The 21,624-nt window shown below is 45.3% G+C and overlaps 5 protein-coding genes across 5 annotated transcripts; 2 read left to right on the top strand and 3 right to left on the bottom strand.

Moving 5' to 3' along the window:
* Window positions 1-200: 200 nt before the first annotated feature.
* PAAG_05218 (3-hydroxybutyryl-CoA dehydratase) lies at window positions 201-1,479 on the top strand (the record flags this gene model as incomplete). Its single annotated transcript, XM_015845503.1, has 3 exons — window positions 201-226; window positions 288-425; window positions 534-1,479. 3 exons carry the CDS (start codon window positions 201-203, stop codon window positions 1,477-1,479), a joined length of 1,110 nt encoding a protein of 369 aa, XP_015699729.1.
* Window positions 1,480-8,974: 7,495 nt separating this feature from the next.
* On the top strand, window positions 8,975-14,070 carry PAAG_05215 (WD domain-containing protein; the record flags this gene model as incomplete). Its single annotated transcript, XM_002793033.2, has 5 exons — window positions 8,975-9,338; window positions 9,393-9,516; window positions 9,575-9,880; window positions 9,942-10,777; window positions 10,850-14,070. The coding sequence occupies 5 exons, from the start codon at window positions 8,975-8,977 to the stop codon at window positions 14,068-14,070; spliced, it is 4,851 nt and encodes a 1,616-aa protein (XP_002793079.2).
* Window positions 14,071-15,636: 1,566 nt separating this feature from the next.
* Window positions 15,637-17,010, bottom strand: PAAG_05214 (hypothetical protein; the record flags this gene model as incomplete). Its single annotated transcript, XM_002793032.1, has 1 exon — window positions 15,637-17,010. One exon carries the CDS (start codon window positions 17,008-17,010, stop codon window positions 15,637-15,639), a length of 1,374 nt encoding a protein of 457 aa, XP_002793078.1.
* A 507-nt stretch (window positions 17,011-17,517) lies between these two features.
* Window positions 17,518-18,721, bottom strand: PAAG_05213 (oxidoreductase; the record flags this gene model as incomplete). The annotated part of the gene is made up of 5 exons (XM_002793031.1): window positions 17,518-17,607; window positions 17,753-17,961; window positions 18,024-18,112; window positions 18,288-18,583; window positions 18,674-18,721. 5 exons carry the CDS (start codon window positions 18,719-18,721, stop codon window positions 17,518-17,520), a joined length of 732 nt encoding a protein of 243 aa, XP_002793077.1.
* A 1,167-nt stretch (window positions 18,722-19,888) lies between these two features.
* On the bottom strand, window positions 19,889-21,618 carry PAAG_05212 (hypothetical protein; the record flags this gene model as incomplete). The annotated part of the gene is made up of 3 exons (XM_002793030.2): window positions 19,889-21,082; window positions 21,218-21,318; window positions 21,414-21,618. 3 exons carry the CDS (start codon window positions 21,616-21,618, stop codon window positions 19,889-19,891), a joined length of 1,500 nt encoding a protein of 499 aa, XP_002793076.1.
* Between the last annotated feature and the right edge of the window lie 6 nt (window positions 21,619-21,624).

Here is a 21,624-nt window from a genome sequence, read left to right as displayed (position 1 = left end):
AATTTGATGCAGAGAGGTGCTTGGAGCTACAACGGGATTGGGATGCTCCAACTCGGCATCTCTCCGTTGTGGGGCTCAATCTAAATAGTTAAGTTATCCCAGAACATAGTTAAAGCGCCGAGCGTGTCCGTTTCTCCAGGTTTGTTTTACCACTAGAGAAATCAAGCACTTTCAGCTCAACGTCTCATTTGTTATCAGTCATGAAACTTACCAGATTCCTTCCACAGTAAGTTTTAAGTTTTAATCATATCTTTCCCCCTTGATGCTGGTATTCATTTGCGAAATAGGGCTGCTACAGAACGACCATTTTGGCTAGGGAGCCAGGCGGTACGCGGCTATTCCTCGGCAAAGAACGACAGTAGAATTCTCCCCTATAGCCGGCAAAATCAATGGTCACTGAACCTCCAGGTGCCGGTCATTTCGAGGTACGTTTATCATTTGAAACTTTTTGATAAATTCAGAAGGCCTATTTTATGTATTAGCAGGTGAAGTGAAAGTGAAATTACGAATATTGAAAATTCTTCGTCCTCTAGACATATACCTGCATCGCAATCCTACATATCAAAATCCTTCACAATCATGACGAGCCACAAGAATAAGAACCTGCTCAATGCCGGCAACAGCAATAGTAACAACAGCAGCCCTGGCAATGGCGCTATCACAACGTCTATAACAACACTCTCCTCCAACGCCAAAGTTGCAACAGTCACAGTCTCCCGCGCTGCCAAGCTGAACGCGATGAACAGTCACCTCCTCACAGCTCTACCAGCCGCTTTACAAACCCTGACAGCCACCCATCCGAATCTCCTCGCCATAATCCTCACAGGCGAAGGCTCTAAATCCTTCGTCGGAGGCGCCGATATTGCCGAGATGGCAAGCATCACGAACCCCGCAAAAGCTAGGGAGTTTATCAACAGAGTCCATGCCGCATGCAAAAGCATCCGCGACTGCCCTGTACCGGTCATTGGGCGCATTAATGGGCTCGCGCTGGGTGCTGGTTTGGAGATTGCGGCGGCATGTGACATCCGCGTCGCCAGTAGTCATGCGTTATTGGGCATGCCTGAAGTTCGAATGGGCGTTCCGAGTGTTGTGGAAGCTGCGTTGCTTCCGGGATTGATTGGTTGGGGGCGAACAAGACTGTTGCTACTGCTGGGAGACAATATCGGTGCAAGAGAGGCGCTGGAGTGGGGGTTGGTGGAAAAGGTTGTGGAGCCGGAAGAGCTGGACACGGCGGTCGCAGGGTGGGTAGAAAGTTTGGCAAAGAATGGTCTGGAATCGATGAGGAATCAGAAGGAATTGATTCGAAGATGGGAGCAGTTGGGGCTAAATGATGCCATTGAGGCCGGGGTTGACCATTTTGGGCGTGCTTTTGAAACAGGTGGAAAAGGTGTTTCCGGCGTTGATAGGTCGGAGACAGAACCAGGAAGAATGATGGGAGAGTTTTTAAGTAGGAAGAAAGGGAAGGGTAGTAAGTTGTAGCTAAGGTAGAGATCTTATGCCGATAATGACTGAATTTTTCTCTAATCAATAGATTCCTATCCTTGATCCTCTTTGGTCCTGTTGCATCCAGGAATCTCCAAGCTCTCAATGTTATACCGCTAATGTTAAATATGTAGCGCTGATAAAACCACTAGTCTCTGAACAGAACTTTCAATGGGAGCCAGTATGCTCAATATATCTTCTGTATTTATGCCAGTATCTCATCCTGATGGGAGTTTGGGAGGAAACAGTTGGAACCTATTGTTGGGAAATGTTATGGTTCTCACAATTTGATGGGCAGAGAAGATTGAATATTGAAAGATTGGAATTGAATAGCTCATCTCATATCACCCTGTTTCTATAAAACTTAAGGTCAAGCTTCTTTTCCCGAGCAAGGACAAAATTTCTTGCTGCGTCTGTTCCACGGAGTTGTCTCCTTTTATCTGATCGTTCGTGAGCTTAACCAGTCCACTGAGTTGAGAATGACTACTTCGACGGGAGCTGTGAGCGGCCAAAGGACTTTATCCTTAATAAAGCGAGGCCAAAACTCGGACCACCGGAACTCCAACACCATCGCTGGATGTTGCAAGTTGTCTGGGAGAATAAATCATTCAGGTCTTACTGACCTGGGGTAGGTCGACCAAGGCTTGAAAGGCCAGATGAGAAAAGAAAATAATCAATACAATTGCTTCACAGGATCTAGGGACATGATATTCAGGAGAAAAAATATGGAATGACGTGCCTGTCTCAGCTATTGAGTCCAATTCGTCCTTTTTTCTGCAAAGGCGATGAATCCTAACTGAATAATATGGAGGAGCTCAAGCTGTGGCTACTGCTGATGGCAATAAGAAGCATGTATTGCGTTAATTTGGGCAATTAAACCCCGAGTTTGAAGGCTGCAGGATATCCTGGGAGATTAAATCAGTAGTTGTCCAAGCATTGAGTAATTTCATTTAATTTTCATTCAAATTTCATGTATCTGACCCGACATACCTGGGGAGGGCTCTCGTAAGCTCCAAGTCTGCCGTTAAATGCGATCTTAAGGAAGGGAAATAAGATGTCTGAGGGGATGTCCAGAAGTTGCAAATCGGCACTGCGTGGTGTGCTTACGATCCCTTTTATATAATGCAGAAATTAGGGGGGATTTGTTGCATTTGAGAGGATGATTGCTGGAGAAGTTATGTGCGGCCATTTACTTAAGGGGCGCCGCATGTTTTCTGGTAATTCTCATGAGAAGATATTAGTTACTAATTGAAATGAAGATGAAGAGAGATAGAGAAAAAAGGCAATGAATGCAAGGGTTTGAATGTGTAGATGCGGACGTGGATATGAATGTCACTTTGAAGTTGATGGAGGTGACGTCACCACCGAGTTGATTTCAACCTCTCCGAGGCTCTTTTAGGGTAACAACAACCATTGTTGACTGCCGATTCTTGCGCCATCTTCATGGTTAGATATGTACCCCAACATAAGTCAATATGATCTCCCTTTTTTTTGCGATGTTGATGTTTCACTATATGTTGGGAAGGAAAATTATGTATGGGAATGGTTCCCCAGAGCACAAAACAGAGTCTCCATTTCGACGAGAATTATGTTATATTTGGCCGATGATATATTTCTGTTGTGCATCGAAGCTGCAGGAATCGAAAGCGGAGATTCTGTTCCAACCATATCAGTTCAGGAGGTGACAAGTTTAAGCTATTCGAAAACCAACCGAGTTTCTTACCAAGTACGCCTTTTGCAACCAAAAAGAAGGGGACGAAAAACGGGAAAAAGAAATATGTTACTCAAACTTCGTCTTATTACATCAATGCTGCAGCAAATTCAGGGGGTACTCGAATTGGGGGTTCCAAAGGACCAAATTTCGCCAAAAACAGATGTCCAGTTATGGATGTATGTACAACGATAGTTGGTGTCGATACGGCGGGTTGCACTCGGACTAAAGGAGGAATATATATATCCGACGTTAATACATCGACAGAAAACGTGGAGTTAAAAATCTCTGTCGCTGGACAAGGGTGCCAGGATGTTGACTGATCAAGATATTCAAGGAGTTTTTTTTATATATTAAAGGGAACAAAAGGATGGGCATGCATTTACAGGGCATGCATCAGAGATTCCGGGCTCTCGGACAGGCCGAGGAGATGTTGTGTCCTCTTCCTATTCTCCTTTTATCCCCGAATCTCTGATGCTTAGACCACTGGTGCGACCTCGGGGCTGCGTATGTGTATACTGTTACACAGCGTATCAGTAGTTCTGGCATTGAAATGAGGTTTCTTGGTCTTTTGCAGGAAATCTTTCACATGTTTACATTTATTGACATCGGTGTTGATCGTGCAATGTGATATTTGAAGAAGAAAGAAAGGTTGTCAAGAAACAAGGAGTGACCGAACTACACAGAGTTTCCCTGTGGGCGCTGGTCCCTCTGATGCCGGCTATCTTTGGACGGAGAGTGTACGGCTCGATGTAGATAAAACCAAAATAGCATTTTTCTGTCAGCAGGGATCAAATTACAAGATTGCTATTCTCAAATCAGTAAACTCGACGAACCTTGAAAAGAACATAGATATCCAAATCTTTGCCATACATAGGATCTGGGAGAGCCTCTAACTCTTTGAGGGAATAAAACCAACATGTAATTCCTGGATGGTAATAGCAGCTGGTCTTGATGGTTTCTAAAACATCAAATTCCTCACAGTTCTCACAGATGGCATAGTGAGGGTGTATTTTCTTTTTCTTTTCTGATCCTTCATCAGTTATGAGAAGATGAGAGATCAATCTCCCACAGACATATGAAAACTTCTTGTAAAGATCTTTCACAAGACTCTGCAGTAGCTCATTAACTAATCATAAATGACACATTTATGTAGGTCATTGACTTCAGAAGCCTCAGAAGGAAGACAGATTTTGTTTACTCATCTCTCAGAAGAAGGAAAATCTGTATCGTAATTGATGAACTGTTGCCAATGCTCACGCAGAAAGTGGATGATGAATGAGGATATGAAAAAGTCAGCAGAACTCTAAGTGTCATTTATCAATTAGTGACTAAAATAGACACACATGATGAATGAAGCTTGACACATCAAAACTGACAGATGTCACACTAAGTGAGCATGAGATTGAGCTGTCAGTTTGTGATCACCTGCTGGTCATGTCAGAATGTTTTCCCTTTCTCTTTTTGCCTACCATATAAGTCTAAGCCATCCTTAAATCAAGTTTACGTAGTTATAACGTAGTTAATAATTCAAAGAGGGGATGTTGAGAAACTTCAATTTTATTTTTCGCATTGTGCAGCAAGGTGGCCTGCACAATGATATCAGTCCTTGACCCAAAAATGCAGACTCAGAGAATTAAGGCACGGCTGCGATGGTGCTACCTCAAATCATGCAATTCACCCGAATGACTCTGGAGCGAAGGGAAATGATTTTCATAGCAAGGTGTGTGAGTAGATTCTGCAACCTTCGTAAGCAAAAGCCAGCATCCGTGTTAATCGGTGGGAATTGAGTTGGAATGTTCCTGACTACCTTCGTCCCCCTGCCTTCCTCATAGAGGAATCTGGGCCATCGTGGGTCAATTCTCAAGTTTGAGAATTGCTTCAAAACAACAGCCGCAGTGCAGGGGTCTTCCCGAACAGCGAGAGGGAGTGGTAACCCGTTCTGGAATGGGAATGAGGAGGCTGGGACAATGATGTGGTAAGAAAATGGAGTTTTACTTCAGGATTAAGCAAGTAAAGCTTGCAACTGGCTTCTGCTTAATTAGCCGTATGCGCTCTAACGTTTGTGAATTAGCTCTTTTAAAGGATCTTCTTAAATTTGGCGTTCTCGAGGTTATCATTTTCTCATCTGACGGCCATGGAAGTAGAGCTGGAAATGTTGGAGAGATAACCACCATTGATTCCAAACTTGGGTTGGACTTGGGAGCTGCGAGATGTAACTCTTTAAGCATCTCTGTAGGTTCATAGATCGCATGCTGGCATGTCCTTTGAGACGGCGCTCAAATTTGGACAATAACTAAGTTAGTAGTTACGTAACGTAACTAATCCACCACCCTCGGGTCCACTTCTACACCATTTAATAAATTCACAATCACATTTCACAATAACTAGTTAGTTAAACAGAAAAAGAAGATATAAATACATTATGAACTATTCTCTACACTAAGAGCATGTATGAGCAGTATGTTCAAGAACCTCACATACAATACATTGAGATTGCTTCATGTTTTCATAAATTGTAGATGTTTGTTCACTTTCTCTTCATTAAATTTATGTACATAAATCTCTCTCTTCTCGAACAGTCTAACCCTCTCTCTGATCTATATATGTAAGAGATTTTCTTTCTTTTTCTTTTGTTTGACATTTGCTGTCTTTAGTTTTTGATTTTCTGACCGTTAGAATGATAGCACTGTGTATGATTATCTGACATCTCTTAATCACCTGATTTAAAGCTCAATTGATTAAACTGAATGAGCTTTGAATAAAGTGCTTGAGAGATATTTCTTAACTTTTTAACTTTTAGCTTTTTTTTATCATATAGCTATTATGAGACAACATGACTGTTACTTAAAGGCTTAAAATCTATAAAAAACGGTTTGAAAATATAGAAAGTATATAGATTAACAAGTATATTATAAAAAATAAAATACTTTAGGGCATTTTCTTGAAAATTATATGCATATCCGCTTTTCAACTTGCGGGTAACTTTCGCGCTTCTGAAGCTTGATCAGCCAACAGACATCAAGGCGGGTTCATCAGCCATTATCAATTAACATGCCACAAAGGTGAGCCGTCAAGATATCTAACTGTTTGATGTTCGATATTGACCAAAAAAAAAAAAAAAAAAAAAAAAAAAAAAAAAAAAAGGGAAAGGGGAGGGGGAGGGGGTTGTTGGGCTGTTGCTGTAAATCAGGAGGGACGGATAAACGTTAAGGTATATATCCACGGTTGCCAAGTTGGGCGGAATTGGAGTGGAGGGACGTATATTTAAATAATAAGATCCGAACTATGTCGCGGAGCTGTCAGAAATAACCCAAAGGAAAGAGGGAACCCACGGCTCAACGGTGTAAAGTCAACAATCGCAGTGATTCCACTCGTTGGATGGATATTCCGCTGAGGATCCATGCAAAGCCGCTCCGTTTTGGGATATTCTGACCAGAAAGCCGTACATAGTACTTGGTTCACCACCAGACTTACCCCCTTACCCCTCTTGGGCCGTGAGGTATATAGGGTACAGCAAAACTACATGCAGAGACCAGCTTGAGCATAGGCCGTCCTTGATCTGAACCGCTGACGGAGGTAACTCAGAACTTCTTTTTCTGCGAGCCAGCGACAATGCCAACATCCAGTATCACACATAGCCGATCCTTCACCCAGCCAGAGCAGTAGAATCGGTAGAATGTAAAAAAGTCAACCAGCAAAGAGGCAACGTGGGGAGTAGATACAGACCTTACGAGCCCGGCGTGTTTCGTAGGCGGCCCCTACCCACCAGGGGTCGAACATCCAGCGGCCAAGCGGTCCCTTCCAAGATATCACAGTGCGACAACTTGGTCCATCATCCTCGGGGATTAGAGGAGGTGACAGCAGTGATTCGGCAATGTGCTAGTTTGGGGTGATGAGTCCTGCAGACCAAGAGCGGGGGTGAGCACTGTCAAGTGTCCAATCGCGTGACGCCAAAGCCGTAGTAGCCAGACCCTAGCCCTAGCCCCACAACCCTAGCCCCAAGCCCTAACTCGCCCGGCCAAAGCCCCTGATCTCGCTGCCCATAGTGACATAAAGAACTAATTACTACTCTTATTAAGACTTCTTCACATCTCAACACATGAAGGACTAATTATAGAAGAGGTGCGGGGGCTTTGCCATGCCGTACCACGACCGTCTCAATCATTCTGCTCCGTTGGGATGGTAGGCTGGCTCTTGGGATCCCGCTCACATTGGCAGCGACAACCAATATAATAGTATAATCAGAACTGCACCACCGCTGTTTGTCCTATTATGCAACGTCGCAACCTTGTTGTCTGCTCCATAGAGGACTGGGTGAATTCTCCAGCAAAATTACGATAATTCTGGTTTGAGAACACGCTCTGCCAATCGGGTGGCTGCACCTACAGCATGTCACTCACTTGCACCTTCAAATCCATCATTCAATGTTCGAATTTCCGATGGTCTGCTTTCGTCTTACATCAATGAATGGTGCGTGCTGTGTTTTCTGTCCAATCCTGTCTGGCGTTTCTCAATGGGCAGTTGTTTTGATGCCCATTAGATGGAGCCCAGCCCTTCTAAGATATGGAGCGAGGGCTTGTGACTCCCAGTCCCCCCGTGACAGGATAGAAGTATACGCTCGTTGACCGTCTTTTCGTACTGTCACCACATCGATCAAGATATTTAGTGGATATATATCTTGCGAGCGAGGTGATCTGATCCATTTTATGCTCCCAACCCTGAATCATTTGGAGCCAAAAATAAATTTAACAGGATGGAACAGAAAAAAGCAAACAAACTGAGCGCCCGGCATTTCATGGGCTGGTCAACTCCAACCGACCTATCCTTGTCCTTCTCGCTGTATTTTCTTTTTCCATGTCGAGATAGTTCCACTGGCCAAAGGCAAAAAGTGTGATGTGATCCGCCCCCTCAATGTTCATCCTTGACTCTCATGTTGGCGCCTCTTGTTGGATGTGGCAGAGCTACACGAGCCACTAACTACTTTGTTTCCCCCCGCCATCCTTCATCACCGTCATTCGCTGCCAGTCTCCCAGAACGGTCCTCCACTGTGTGATTTTAATTTAGGTGGACAAATAGCAATTTCTAGATACATGGTGTTGATTGATACTTGAACTGACTGCATATTCTTAGCGGCCTTTTATCCCTCACGTTTCTCCTTGCTGAGTAAATTGTGCGGGTTCGGACTGCTCATAATTACGTGCCCTGTCAATGATACCTCACACATATGCGAGTGTACTTCGTAGACATCTTCAACTTTGGCTTCTCCCTCTACAGCTTCTCCACTCCTTTAGACCTCGCACACATTCAGCAGATTTCCTGTGTAAATTTTCCTCCGGGTTTCAAAAACTGTGGCCTTGGTTGTTTCATTTTACTAGTCTTGGATAAATTATCCATCTCACTCAGCCGCCTGTCACTCGTCTACTGAATTTAGTCTCGCATACTACGCTGTTCGCACGGCGGTTATTTCGCTGGGCGCCCTGTAGAGTTAAATTTTCAAAAAATAGTTCGACGAACGATAGGGCTGCCATCATTTTTCGGTTTGTGACATTTGTCTCCTTGTATACGGTGGCTACCCCTGATTCTGCAACATATTAAATACATATGGTTGCTTGACTATCCCAGTTCCCCTTTCTTCCCAGTTCTTTTCCCACTTATGCACCAGCTGAGATAAAAACATTTACCGTGCGACGAGGGTGCTGACAGTCGTATACCACCGTCTTCACTGGCGTCCTCATGCTAGTTTGATGTCATAAGACCAGCTCGTTAATCAGAGGGGCGATGTCTACGGGATCAAGATCCGCCTCTGGCGCTCTCGCAGTGAACCAGATAAATACATACGACGATTTCGAACCATGTGCTTCTACTGCTTCGCTGTTTCTTTACGCTCAAGGGTCTTCTATCCTATGTCTCCACCATGATACCCTGGCGATCGAGCGACGGTTCGACCGCCACCAGGAAAGAATACAGTTTATATCAGTGGATAATGTTAGCGAAAGAGGTGCAGGAAGGTTGGTAGTCAGCTACGATGCCAGTCAGACAGCAATAGTTTGGGATATATTTACTGGACAAGAGGTATCCAGGTTTGCGTCTTTCGAACATATTCGGGTAGCTACCTGGATGAAGAATGGAAATGTGTCGTTTGGTATGAAACTTTTTCAAGTATTGAGTCGGAAATTTATTGCTGACCGTCAATTAGGAAATGCAAAGGGAGAAATCATCCTCTTTGAGCCGGCAACTTCTGAACATGTGTCTGCTCGCACAATTTTTGACCCCATTACCGCTTTGGCACCGGGAAACGATTGCCGAATTTATGCTATTGGGTATGCTCTCAGAAGGTGTGCGATCTAGATAGATTTACTGATAACGACGACATTTCAGATATAACAATGGCTCAATATTAATCGCTACCATCCAGCCCTTTACAATATTGCATACGCTCACTACATCCCGGGCCCCCTCCTCGATTGTTTCACTTGCATGGCATGCCTCATCTACCAAGCAGAAATCAGATATGCTTGCGAGTCAGACTGTTGATGGAGATTTACTAGTATGGAGTGTGTCGAAGCATCCCGCCAATGAAACACCTCGAGTTATCAGATCCCTCAAAAGATCGGAATTTGGCTCACCAGGACCAAAATGGATTGCCTGGTCCAAGAATGGGCGAATTGTTCAGTATGCTGAAGGGTATGACTGTTTATGCCTCTCTTTTAATATCCCCATTGGTCAATCTGCTTACACATTTCAGGGAAACCTGGGCGTGGGATGTGAGAACAAAACATGTAACTTATGAGCCAGTGCCAACCGTGTCAGGGGTGAGGGCCTTGGCGAGTTATGGAGCAACAGCAACCCTGTTCACTCTGGGCCCAAACCATACTGTCCAACAGTATGATCTTGAAAATCCTGCTCTGGTGGCTAATGTTCAGCATATTCCTCTTACATCCTTAGCCGATCAACCAGGTGAGGTGAAAGTTGAGAAAGTTGAATCAGGACTTACAACGAAAAATTTGGCAGAATACCAGACTACCATTGCCGAGAGACTGGGAAGTCCACCGCCCGGTTCATCAGGGCGACATATTGACCCGAATGCCTTAGAACTTGCCCGCCAGCGAGCTGGGCTAACGAGTCCTTTGTCTAATGGAAGTCAAACCGCTTCAACCGGCTCAGCACATTCTTACAGCCGTGGTGTCCGGGGTCCAGTATCAGTACATTCGAGATCCTACAACAGCGGAACCACCTTCTCAATGAGCTCCCCTTCCCCTTCAATTCCAGAATCGCGATCGGTAACATCCTTGAATTATGCTTCTTCACTCTCTACGTCGTCAAGGAGATCATACACTCACGGTTCCTCGCGACTACGTCACGAATATCTTCCAAATTCTAATGGCAGTAACAGTGGTAATTCACTCGAGAAACCGATCACAGAACTTTTCCCCTATATCCGGAGTCGTGTGAACAATGTGCCGTTCCAGCCTCCTCGCCCTCAAAACGATGGCAATTTATCCCCGGACGAGCTGAGGAAACAGATGCTGAACGTGGTCTTCGGATGGGAAGGAGATATTGATGGATTAATCCGGGATGAATGTGGGTGTTTTACTTTGTGGCATTGTTGATATCTCTGCTTCGTTGATCTCTTGCTGATTTTCCATTTTGTAGTACGTCGTCATAGCCCTGGAAGTCAGCATGCTATTCTTCTCGCTCGCTGGCTTGGAGAAATCGATCCAACCCTGATAATATCGATGATGGGACCAGGTTCCAGCCAGTATAGTGACTGGATGTTACTTGCGTTAACCCAACTTGGAAACCAGGGTCATAGCAAACACCTCGGGCAAGCACTGGTTCAGAAACTTTTGGCAAAGGGTGACATCCATGCCTCTGCAGCAGTTCTTCTGGGAATGGGAGATAGTAACGACGCCATCGAGGTTTACGTGTCCAGAAATATGTTTATGGAGGCAATTCTTTTGACATGTTTGTTAATGCCCACTGAATGGCAGAGGCAATCATACCTGGTTCGAAAATGGGGTGAGCATGTGGTTCAGAATTCTCAGCAGCATCTGGCTATTCGGTGCTTTGCTTGCACTGATGCAGAAACATCTGAAGCTTGGGCCTCTCCGACTGCTCAGATGACAACCATTCTATCCGACCAGCTATCCAGGTCCCGCGGTCCAACACCAACGAACGCAGAGGTTTCTATTACTGCTAATGCACCGCGTCCTCCCTCTCGTGGGAATCTAAAAAGCCCTGCCCTGAAGCTCATCACTTCGTTCAGTCCGCAGCCGAACGGCCAATTTAAGTTCCCAGGCCTTACATCTGCGGATCGCACACCAACAAATGCTCCTGGAGTTACCCCCATTGCAGATTCCGCGGTTGCAGATCCTACTTCCCCGGGGGGATTTGGTACGCATAGATTACCCCTTGGGCGAATCGGCCGAACAGGAACACCAACCAACTTTGCTAAGCACCGGCTGCCATCTATTGGAGAGACGCCTATTGATGTGAATCCGCCCGCGTTCACTGTCCCGAAGGGCTTACCAACACCTGTTGACTCAGGTTCTGATAAAGAGAGGGATGCTGACAACGTAGGCCTGACCATTGTACAGCGGCTGGTTGATACCCCAGAACCAGTTTTATTGTCTTCTGCTAGATATACCCCTATATCCGAAACCCCAAGGAAGACTCCGACCACGGCTGTTCTCCTCGGTGATGACGATTCCGACGGTGGGCGACCGTTTTCACCTCCAAACACGATCTTTGAGTCACTGAATGCGCAGAATCAAGACGGAACTAAGTCGCGTGAACGCAAGGACGAGCGCAAGGCCGAAGGTCTCCATGTTTGGTCACCCCTAGATGTTTTCCCACCGAATGGGGCCGACTCATCAAGCTCCTGTGATGGTTTGCGTCGACCACTGTCACAGAATCAGCACCGCGGACCAACACCGGATAATTATTATAGCTCGGCCTTGTCAACCACTAGCGCAAGGTCAACAAGAAGTACGAATGCCAGTATCAGAAGTATCGATCCTTACGTTAGCAGCCTAGACGAAGCTACCTACCGTTCGCAACATCATAGAAGTGGACGTGAAAGGCGAAATACGGACACTGAATATGATACTAAAGGACGCGGCAAGCACGGTTCCCGAGCGCACTCAAAGGAATCTCGTGGAAGAAGTGACCAGCGGTACATACAGCCCGCAAAGCGGTCACCATCATCGCCTGTCCCAATGTCCCCTGAGGACTTGGCGCTATATTCCACAGCCACTGACACGACTGACACCCAATCAAAAGGGAGCGTTGGTCATGGAACCTTCCATAGTAACAGAAGACAAACGAAGTCCCGAACTCGATCAGCATCTAGACATGGTGATCGACCTCGCAATCGCTCTGGTTCTTGGGCCGGTGACAAGTCTAGTCGAGTTACAACACGCCTCCAGAGCCCAGACCCCCTGTACAATCCTATTTCACCACGAGGCAGGAGTTCTCAAAGAACAGAAGGATCTGGCCCCAAGTCCCCATCTTCACCCCTCCCTATGTCACCATCTGCCGGGGACTACAGTCGTGGCCCTGATGTTGAGGATGGTCTTCGACTGGTTAATGGAGATAGGAATCACCGTATGCGATCAAGGCAACGACACCAGACTCGTCGTCCGGAGCGTGGTACAAGCTCCCGTCGCGACCTATCTCCAGACCGAAGGAGAGAGCGTGAGCGGTCTCAAAGCAGACAGAGTCAAGATTACGCAAACAGAACACCCAGAGATCTATATGATAGCGGGGGTGGCAGTAAAACCCAGCATAGACCTGAGTACTCTATTGATAGCGAAATGCCTTCTACCGCAGGCTTTGAAAGCCGTCGACAGCCGACACCAATACAATCTGTGGCAGAACGTTCGAGGAAGGAAATAGCAGCTGCTGAATTGGAAGCTCGCCGTCTGTCTCTAGCACGGCGGCCTTCCGCTCCCTCGATTCCACTACCGGGCGACGTCAAGAACAATTTCTCCGTCCGGCAGAATACGGTTGAAAGTCCTCCACTCAGTGGGTCTCTCAGTCACAGAATGGGTGGAAAGAACCAATCTCCAGCAAATTCGAGTCACTCCGATTCCAACCATTCGGGACGCGGGCCTTCGAGTGTCCCAATTGGTCTACCCGCAACTCCAAGGGCAATGAGGCATCCTAAGTACAGCACCGGGTATGCAAATGTCAGCGTACCTGTTTTACCCGAGGTTCCTGGTAATATAGTGATATTAAGTGACGCTGTGTACCGGCCAACTGGATTTAACATTTTACGCTCCGCCTCTGCTCCTCCTGAACATCTGGAAATCGTTGGAAAACCACATGGAATTGTGGCACACCCTCATTATCAACATCAAATACCGAGCAGCAAACCAGCTCAGAATTTCTCCCATCGTCGACAGACATCAGAGGATATTGTTTACAATCCATCTTACGGTACTATTAATAATGTGGCGCCACCTCTTCTCCCGGAGCTTCAGCATTTGCAATCGCCTCCCCCACCACCCCCGCCCCCTCCAATGATTAACACGCATGTCCACATGCCACCAACGTACGATGCACGCAGCTCACTTGTTTCCGGTGTCGGTACGATCAATATCGCTATTGATGATCCTGGCAAAATGAACGACCAGGTCCGTCATCTACCAGCGGAGTCCTTGGCTGTGTCGCCGTCAAAAGGTAACGGCGAGGCCTCTCATCGCCGTGGTCGCAGTGTGAATGAAAACTTCACGAGCAAGATTCGAAATTTTACCGACAGAATGCGTAGCACAAGTAGGGGACGCAACACCCAGTCCCCACCTCGGGAACCCGACGTTCCATCTCCATATGAAAGTTTGTCAATACACAACGTTATAGAAAACCAGATATAGCTCAGTACCCCACCCCCATTCCCGCCCTGCTCGGTCTGATGATGAAATACAAAATCACGAATTGACTAAACCACGGGAAAATGAGAGAGGGAAAACACAAATGTGCACTTTTTACCTTTCTGACATTTGGGAATTAGCGAGTAGACGGAAATTTGTCATGTTCAAAGATTGGAGAGGCCGTCAACGGCAAAATTTGTTTCTCATCTCTTATTTTTATTTTATTTTTTATTTAAATCCAGCTCATTATTTTATTTTATTTTATTTTATTCATGATTATTTCTTTTCCTCATTTTGTGCTGAGCATATTTTTGCGGCAGTGAGGTTTGACAGCCATTAAAGCCTTGACTGCCTGTGTTCTGTCATCTCACAAGTTCTCCCCCCAAAAATTCATATTCCCAAAGTTCAGCAGGTTTGCTATTCTGCAAATGTTCATCACTCAATTCACAATCATTAGATCTTCCCCAGGCATTACTTGAATGACCTGATATTAACCCCGCTTCCTCGTCTTTCTTCTTCCCCCAGTTGGCATTTTTCTTTAATTTTATATTCCGTTTGTTATGATTATTGATATCTTCCCATTCTTCCTGTTTAATATCAGTTGCATTCCCATATTTTCTCGCACCCCTTCCAGCTTTTTCTTCAGTCATATTCTCAGGGGATCGATGCATTTATCTGTGGCGTGTTTTGATTGGAAATCCTTTAACAATGTTTTCTTCTTTCTCTCACCAACAGCCAATCTCCAATTCTCCTGACTTCTGTTTATGAATAATCTCGCCCTTCCTGCAGTTCACATTCTTCCTCCATAACAGCTATAAAGCTATCCGTGCCTCAGAATTTTTTTAAAAAAAAAGAATTTAAAAAAATATTACAAATCCAATGTGCAAATAATCACCTCTCATTTGCTTGTCCCGCTATGTAGTCGTGTATGGTCTTACGTCTGAGAGAGAAACCATTCGCTGGATTAATCAGTTAAGCAATTCACTGCGAATTAACACTAGCCATTTCATTTCAAAACAGAAAGGCATTGAAAGGGGCTACAGTTGAATGTGGTTGTGTAGACCTCCTCCCTCAACACCAGGGTTAAGGGTAGGGTAGGATTAGGATTTGGGTTAGTTAAGGAAAAGTATCTGAGAAATATGATAAATCACTACCCTCAAGACCATATAGATGTGTGTGAGATATGACTAGTGATGTTGTTTTAATGAGGAGTGTCATGATCTGTATGTTTAAAACCATGTTCAACTGACGCCTAATTATTCAGGTTTATTCTACGTTCCTAATATACGTTCAAATACTATGAAGGTATTAGTTATACACATAATGTGTAGCACATATGTTTAACTATGTGTCTCGATATAACTTCACAAAGCAGTTCCAACAACGTGGTACATACCATCTGGGTTTGCCTCATATATTATATTCAATTCCAATGCTCAATAAATAAATAAATAAAAATAAAAATAAAATGAAAAATTACATAGCCAAGGAATAATCAAGGGGAATAGTAGAGAGGAGAAATCAACAATCTCAGAAAGAAAACTGAAACTTTGAATAGATATGCATTCGCTATGATTCTCTGCCCCAAATCCCGCTTTGTTTATTATAACCATCGCCGTCCCCAGCAGTTTGTCTCTCCTTCTCAAGCAAACGATCAAACTCTTGCTGAGCCTTGTCCTTTTGTTGTTGTGTAGACTCAACATAGTTATCTTTCCGATTTTGAGGCCATTGCTCTGATTGCGTCTGGAACGGGTTGGAGGAGGGAAACGTGGATGACGAACGTATTCGGTCCCATGCGCTCCCGGAAGGCTCAGAGGGTATATCTGAGGATGTGTCCTGGTCGTTTGTCGGTGGCGAATTGAATGTGGAGCCGTTTCTGTTATTGGATGCGGTCGTAGAAGTCTTTGATGAAGTGCGAAGTCGATCCCATGCGCTGCCAGAGGATTGCGAGCTAGTGGTTGAACTGGTTGTAGTTGGCGTTGAACTCGAGTTTAGGTCAAAAACATCTTCGGTATCGTTTCTATTAGTAGACTGTATCCCGCTCTCCGTCTGACCGCCTTCTCGATATATGCCCCAATGACTTGGTTGCCGCTGCTGCTGCTGCTGCTGCTGCTGCTGTGGAGAGTCCCATTGCCGAGAATTTGGCTGTTCCGAGATCTGCGAATCTCCTTGAGAGTAGATTCCATTGCTTTCATTCGAAGATCCATATTGGGTGGACGAAGATTGGGAGTCTGTATAACCAGTTGATTCGAAAATTTCCGTCAAACTGGCATCATCCTGACCTCGCACTGTTTGTGAGGAATTGGGAAGTGAATTTGGCTGAACACGGAGAGTCTTCCATCTAAACTTCTCCAAATTCTTTTGAACCTTCTGTGGATCCTGAATTGCGCGGTCTTTCCGGTATTGGGCCAACCTGGGATCCGTTTTCAGGTCTAGCACCGCCAGAGACGCCGCGCCAACCTTTCCGAATGTACTTCCAGCAACAATAAAGAATGGCCAAAGCAACGTTCGCATTATTAATGACTTATTCACCAAACCTATCATTTTTGATACAGGGATGAGACGACCGTTCTTGAAGAAAGGCTTTGCTACTATAAGGAACCCCACGAAAGTGCCAAGGTACGTCCCAACACGAGGCCTTATGGATAATGATACAGCTTGGTCAACAAAAGAGTCAGTTTCCTGTTGCGTAAGAGGTCTGTTCACAAAAGCCATCCCAATCTCAATATGCTGCTTGATCTGAGAAGCCATATATTCCTCATATGCGGGTTGTGGCCGTAGATATAACAACTGTTTCCCCGGTCCATAAGGAGGAATCTCAATTCGGGCCGAGAATTGTCGGAGAGAGGAAACAGAGTTTTGCGAAATAGAGTAGCTATCCCCAGAGTCAATTTCTGAGCCATTTAAGCCATCAGTTTGGGATGATGTTTCGTTCAGCACCATATTGGGCAACGGTGGTGGTGATGGTTAAATGCTGCGACCCGAAGAGGGAGACATAGGTCAATAACTTCCGAGGTAAAATGAACACTCAGAGGGCTAGGGTTCGGATAACACTCACAAAAGCAAAAGTCACTGCTCTATGTATGGAGCATCTGTTGTGAAATTAATTATGGTGCTGATTGATGTTCATGCTGTGGTTTGGCAATTTTTTTAAGGGATTGAAATTCAGATCACCATTAGTCATCATGACGTAGTTAATATAGTTGCTAACTCTCCAATTTTCGGCACCGAAGTTCAATCTTTTTAAGAGCTTGGAAGTGTGCAAAATGTTCAAAGGAATGACGTTTCGTTTGTATAAAGATGCTGCCGGAGGGGAAACAATAAATCAAATTGGGCAATGAGGAATTCATCCAGCAATCAGCTTATAGATAATTTCCCACCCACTTCGCAGTATGTGCAGTCCACAATGCAGATGTCGAAATGAATTAACTAAGAAAATGGACAATCGGATTACCATTTCTCGGCATACGGCCGTAAATCTAATTCATGGGTAAAAGTTGTTCTCGGCTGGGTATGCAGGAACCAATACGTATCCGCGATCTATGGGCGGAAGGGGAAGATCAGTTAAAGTGATTTTACTAAAGGTAGACCCGAATTGCTTTTCTTCTTCTGTACTTCTGTTGCTTTCTCTTTGATGGCTATTTTACGGCACTGCATTTGTTTTATGAGACGAATCCAAACTGACCGAATGAGGGTTCAATTTTGCGTCTGGAAAATCGAACTGGAAACCTTTCGTGCGTTCAATATCAATAATGCCGTCGATAATGGCATGACTAACGTGAATTCCCTGGGGGCCAAATTCCTTTGCTAAAGACTGGGACAAAGCACGGAGTGCAGATTTCCCTGTCGCGAAAGAGGAACAAAAGGCAGATCCTTTGACACTCGCAGTGGCACCTGGCCACATATCAGCCACCTTTTCCAAGTCAAATTTGACGGGGGAATATGGTTTAATTTACCAGTAAAAATGAGTGTGGGAGGATACTCTAGATCCAGCGACTTTAGAAGTAAAGGGAGGGCTGATTGGCAAAAATTGAACGCCCCTTTGCTATCAATCATTCAATCACCGGTAGGGTGCCATGATATTAGTTTCTTGATCAGGATATGCATACGCGGGATGTTTTTTTTAAATAAAGCCTCCCCAAAGACTGCTTGGTTAACATGGGCACAGGGGGGCAAAACACAAAGTTGAAGTAAAACACATAGGCGGAGAGGGCGCATACGCATTGCTCTCGAAACCAGCCATAAATTCCTCCTGCGAAAGATCAAGAAATGCTCTCCGCACGAACCCTCCACCAACGTTGTAAATCGCAGCAGCAAGTGGCGCTCCGGGGAACGCTCGTGCTATTTCTGTGAAGGCATTTTTAACGCTCGCATCACTTGTGACATCTGTATTTATGCCAATAGCATTCCCGCCGATACTGCATATCTCTTGGATGAGAGTCTGGTAACTAGTTGGATTCCGGGCCAGAAGCGCCACAGAATACTGTTGGGCAAATTTGCGCGCGATTGAAGCTCCCTACCGAGTCACATGGTGTGGTTCGATTTAGACTAGTAAAATAATGAAGAGCTACAAGTATGAGTAGTTATGGAGAATGATCCAGCTTACAGTACCAGCGCCCACGCCAGCGATGACTGCGATTGATTTCGTTGCCATTACTAACTAGTGCAATGGAGTCGCCAGATGCTATTTTTCGGCGCGCGAAGTAGCAAAGGCAATAAACTTATGATAATAAAATGGCAAAAAAACACCGTACAGGAAACCGAAAAGGAAAACAGTTCCTATGCTTTTTCATTTGTAGGTGGCTATTTTGCGCTTTTCATTTCGCTCGGGCGAGACACTGTCGTCATCATCCCTAGTTGTTTAGCTTTTCTTAGGGAGGAGACGTTGAATCCTCAGGAAGCTATCTAATGTTGGGTCTGACTGTGTCACGTGCAAAAGCTGCTGTAGCATTAGTCATCTTCACCCTTCAAAAGTTTCAAGCTTCTTTTGCTCTGAGCTGGTGCCTAGCATCCCCTTTGATGATTTTGTCACTGGCAAAAGAGCGCGGTCTCATGATGCAAATTGTGGATCGTTTCTCGACAGGGACAAGGTTTCAAGTCCGAGACCATAATGAGAAGATGCTTTATCCTGATTCCCGTTAGAGAAAATATTCGGCTGAGTGGCGTCACTCAAAAGTTGATTCTCGGGAGGAAACATTGTAATATTCACGTGACTAATTTTGTGGTTTTCGGGCCGAAAATATCGGCATCTTCTTCGACAATTGGCAACTGCAACGAACGGCCCGGGACTCGGGCCGTCGTTTCTTACAATCGAGGGAGTGTGTTTTGTCACATATAAGGAGTGAAGTGCACAAGCCCCAGAGTAGGTTGGCTCAGTCCACAGTTTATTTTACAACTAGTCCCTAATAGTTAATAGTTAATTAAAAATCTGTTCTTCTTTCCACTCAATATTTTGTATTATGTAATTATTTGATGCTTCTACAGTTGCCCCACACACTTTGACATGAAACGGTAAACCTCCGATACACATGTAATTCTAGTGCGCGTATTATTTTACACGGATATATAGATGCATCTCCCGAGAGAGAGACATGGGTGGGTTTATATATATATATATATATATTTGCATGTATGTGTATTATGTATATAAAGTATATAGACCGGGAGAAACGTACAAAAAGGGGATATCAATCCTAATGTAAGAGACATGTGAAAGTGAAACTCGAAATTCTATCCAGGAGATACAAGGAAAACTGAAAAATGGCAAAAAAGGGAAAAGGAAGGGGACAGAGGTAGATAAGGAAAAGGGTATAAACGCGCCCTAGGTAGTGTAGCGGAACCTGGGATTCCGATCACCCATCTCCGCGATCTCTTCCTCCGTCATTCCCTCAATTATATGATCCATCTTGCCTGCCGCCCGCTCCTTATTGATTTGCCTATAATGAAACCACATGAACGTAAAGATCAGTGCTGAAAGTCCTGTAAGCGCTAGCGTGACACCATGACCCGTCAGATAGCGTGGACCGTCCCTGCTTTGGTATAAGAACGGCGTCATGATGCCACTGACATTTCCTAGGGTAAGCTGGAGACCGGTCGCAAAGGCTCTTTTGCCAAACCGTGGCAGGTTCGTCGGCAGCCATGCGAGCGGCAGGCCGACGCAGACATACAAACCAACGGCGACAAGGAAACAACCGAAGTAATGTACGCCAGCTCCATTGTCAGACATCAAAACCCCATAGCCAACAATGGCAATGCAACAGAATACAACCGTAAAGACCGCGCGTCGCTGCATCCGATCGCTGAACCAGGCAACGACGAGGTAAGTGATCGCGCCCACGGCGTAGCAAGGGATAGTAAGTGCCTGAACTTGGGGAACGCTCCAAGTGCCGATACCCTTAATGATAGTGGGGAGGAAAGTGCTGTAACCATATAGCATGGTGTCAACGCCAAACTGACTAAGGCACATGAGCCAGATGGTCCAGTCCTTTGCGCCCTCTTTTGCATCTTTGCCATGAAATTGTTGCGCCGAATCAGTCTGGCCGATTTCCAGACTGCGACGGGCCCTCATTAGTTCTTTTTCCTCCGCATTGAGGTAGTATGCGGTGTCAGGATCATCAGCGAGACAAAACCAAGTCGCCACACCAAGAAGAACAGAGGGAATGCCCTCGATGATCAAGATCCAGCGCCATCCCTTCAGGCCGGAAATCCCATCCATGAAACCAATACCGTAGGCGAGAAGTCCACCACATGCTCCGGCGAGCGCAGCAGCGCTAAACAGATAGCCGATCCGCAGGGCCATCTCACGTTTCCCGTAGAACAGGGTCATGTACGCAACCAAGCCGGGAAACAGACCTGCCTCCACACATCCAAGAAGAAAGCGACAAACTACCAAGCCGGCGAAGTTTTGAACAATGCCTGTCAAAGTAGCAATGATTCCCCATGATGTGGCGATGAAGGAGAGGTAGCGCGAGGCTGTGAATTTTCGGAGAACAAGATTGGATGGGACTTCCAGCAGCTAATCAATGAATAGTTAGTGGTCTAAGCCAGCAATGGAAAAGTAATCTGCAACTTGAAATATTTAGGGTTAATTGATAGGGATTTTGTTTCAAGCTCATCTCCAAAGAATACAGCTTCAAGCAAGGAAGCTTACACAGTAGGGAATGAACAGAATCGATACTGCGATCTGGAACTGATTGCCAGTAAGGCCCAGGTCCGACTCCATGCTGTAGAGTCGTGCATTGCCGATATTTACTGCATACGGTCTTTCATTAGAACAGTCGCACGTATATATGGCCCTTATCACCTTCCGGTGGCTTATGTTTGCTCTCAAGGGAGGGAAAACCAACCTCGATCCAAAAAGCTGAAAAGGTAGAGAAGAACGATGAAAGGGACAATTAACCTATCAACTTTCTTGACCAAGGCTTCAACTTTGATGGGATCAACTTCACCGGGCACTGCATCGCCAGTTCTATTTTGCTTCGTCTTTAACGACGGCGCTGGACTGGACAAGGGGTTTTCGGAAACCCCTTTCTGGTCCGCTATGGAGGCCATTTCTGT

This window comes from Paracoccidioides lutzii (assembly GCF_000150705.2).
Source record: "Paracoccidioides lutzii Pb01 unplaced genomic scaffold supercont2.13, whole genome shotgun sequence".
NCBI classification, from domain to species: domain Eukaryota; kingdom Fungi; phylum Ascomycota; class Eurotiomycetes; order Onygenales; family Ajellomycetaceae; genus Paracoccidioides; species Paracoccidioides lutzii.
Note: the sequence above shows the minus strand (reverse complement) of the source record. Positions and strands in the feature narration are given on the sequence as shown.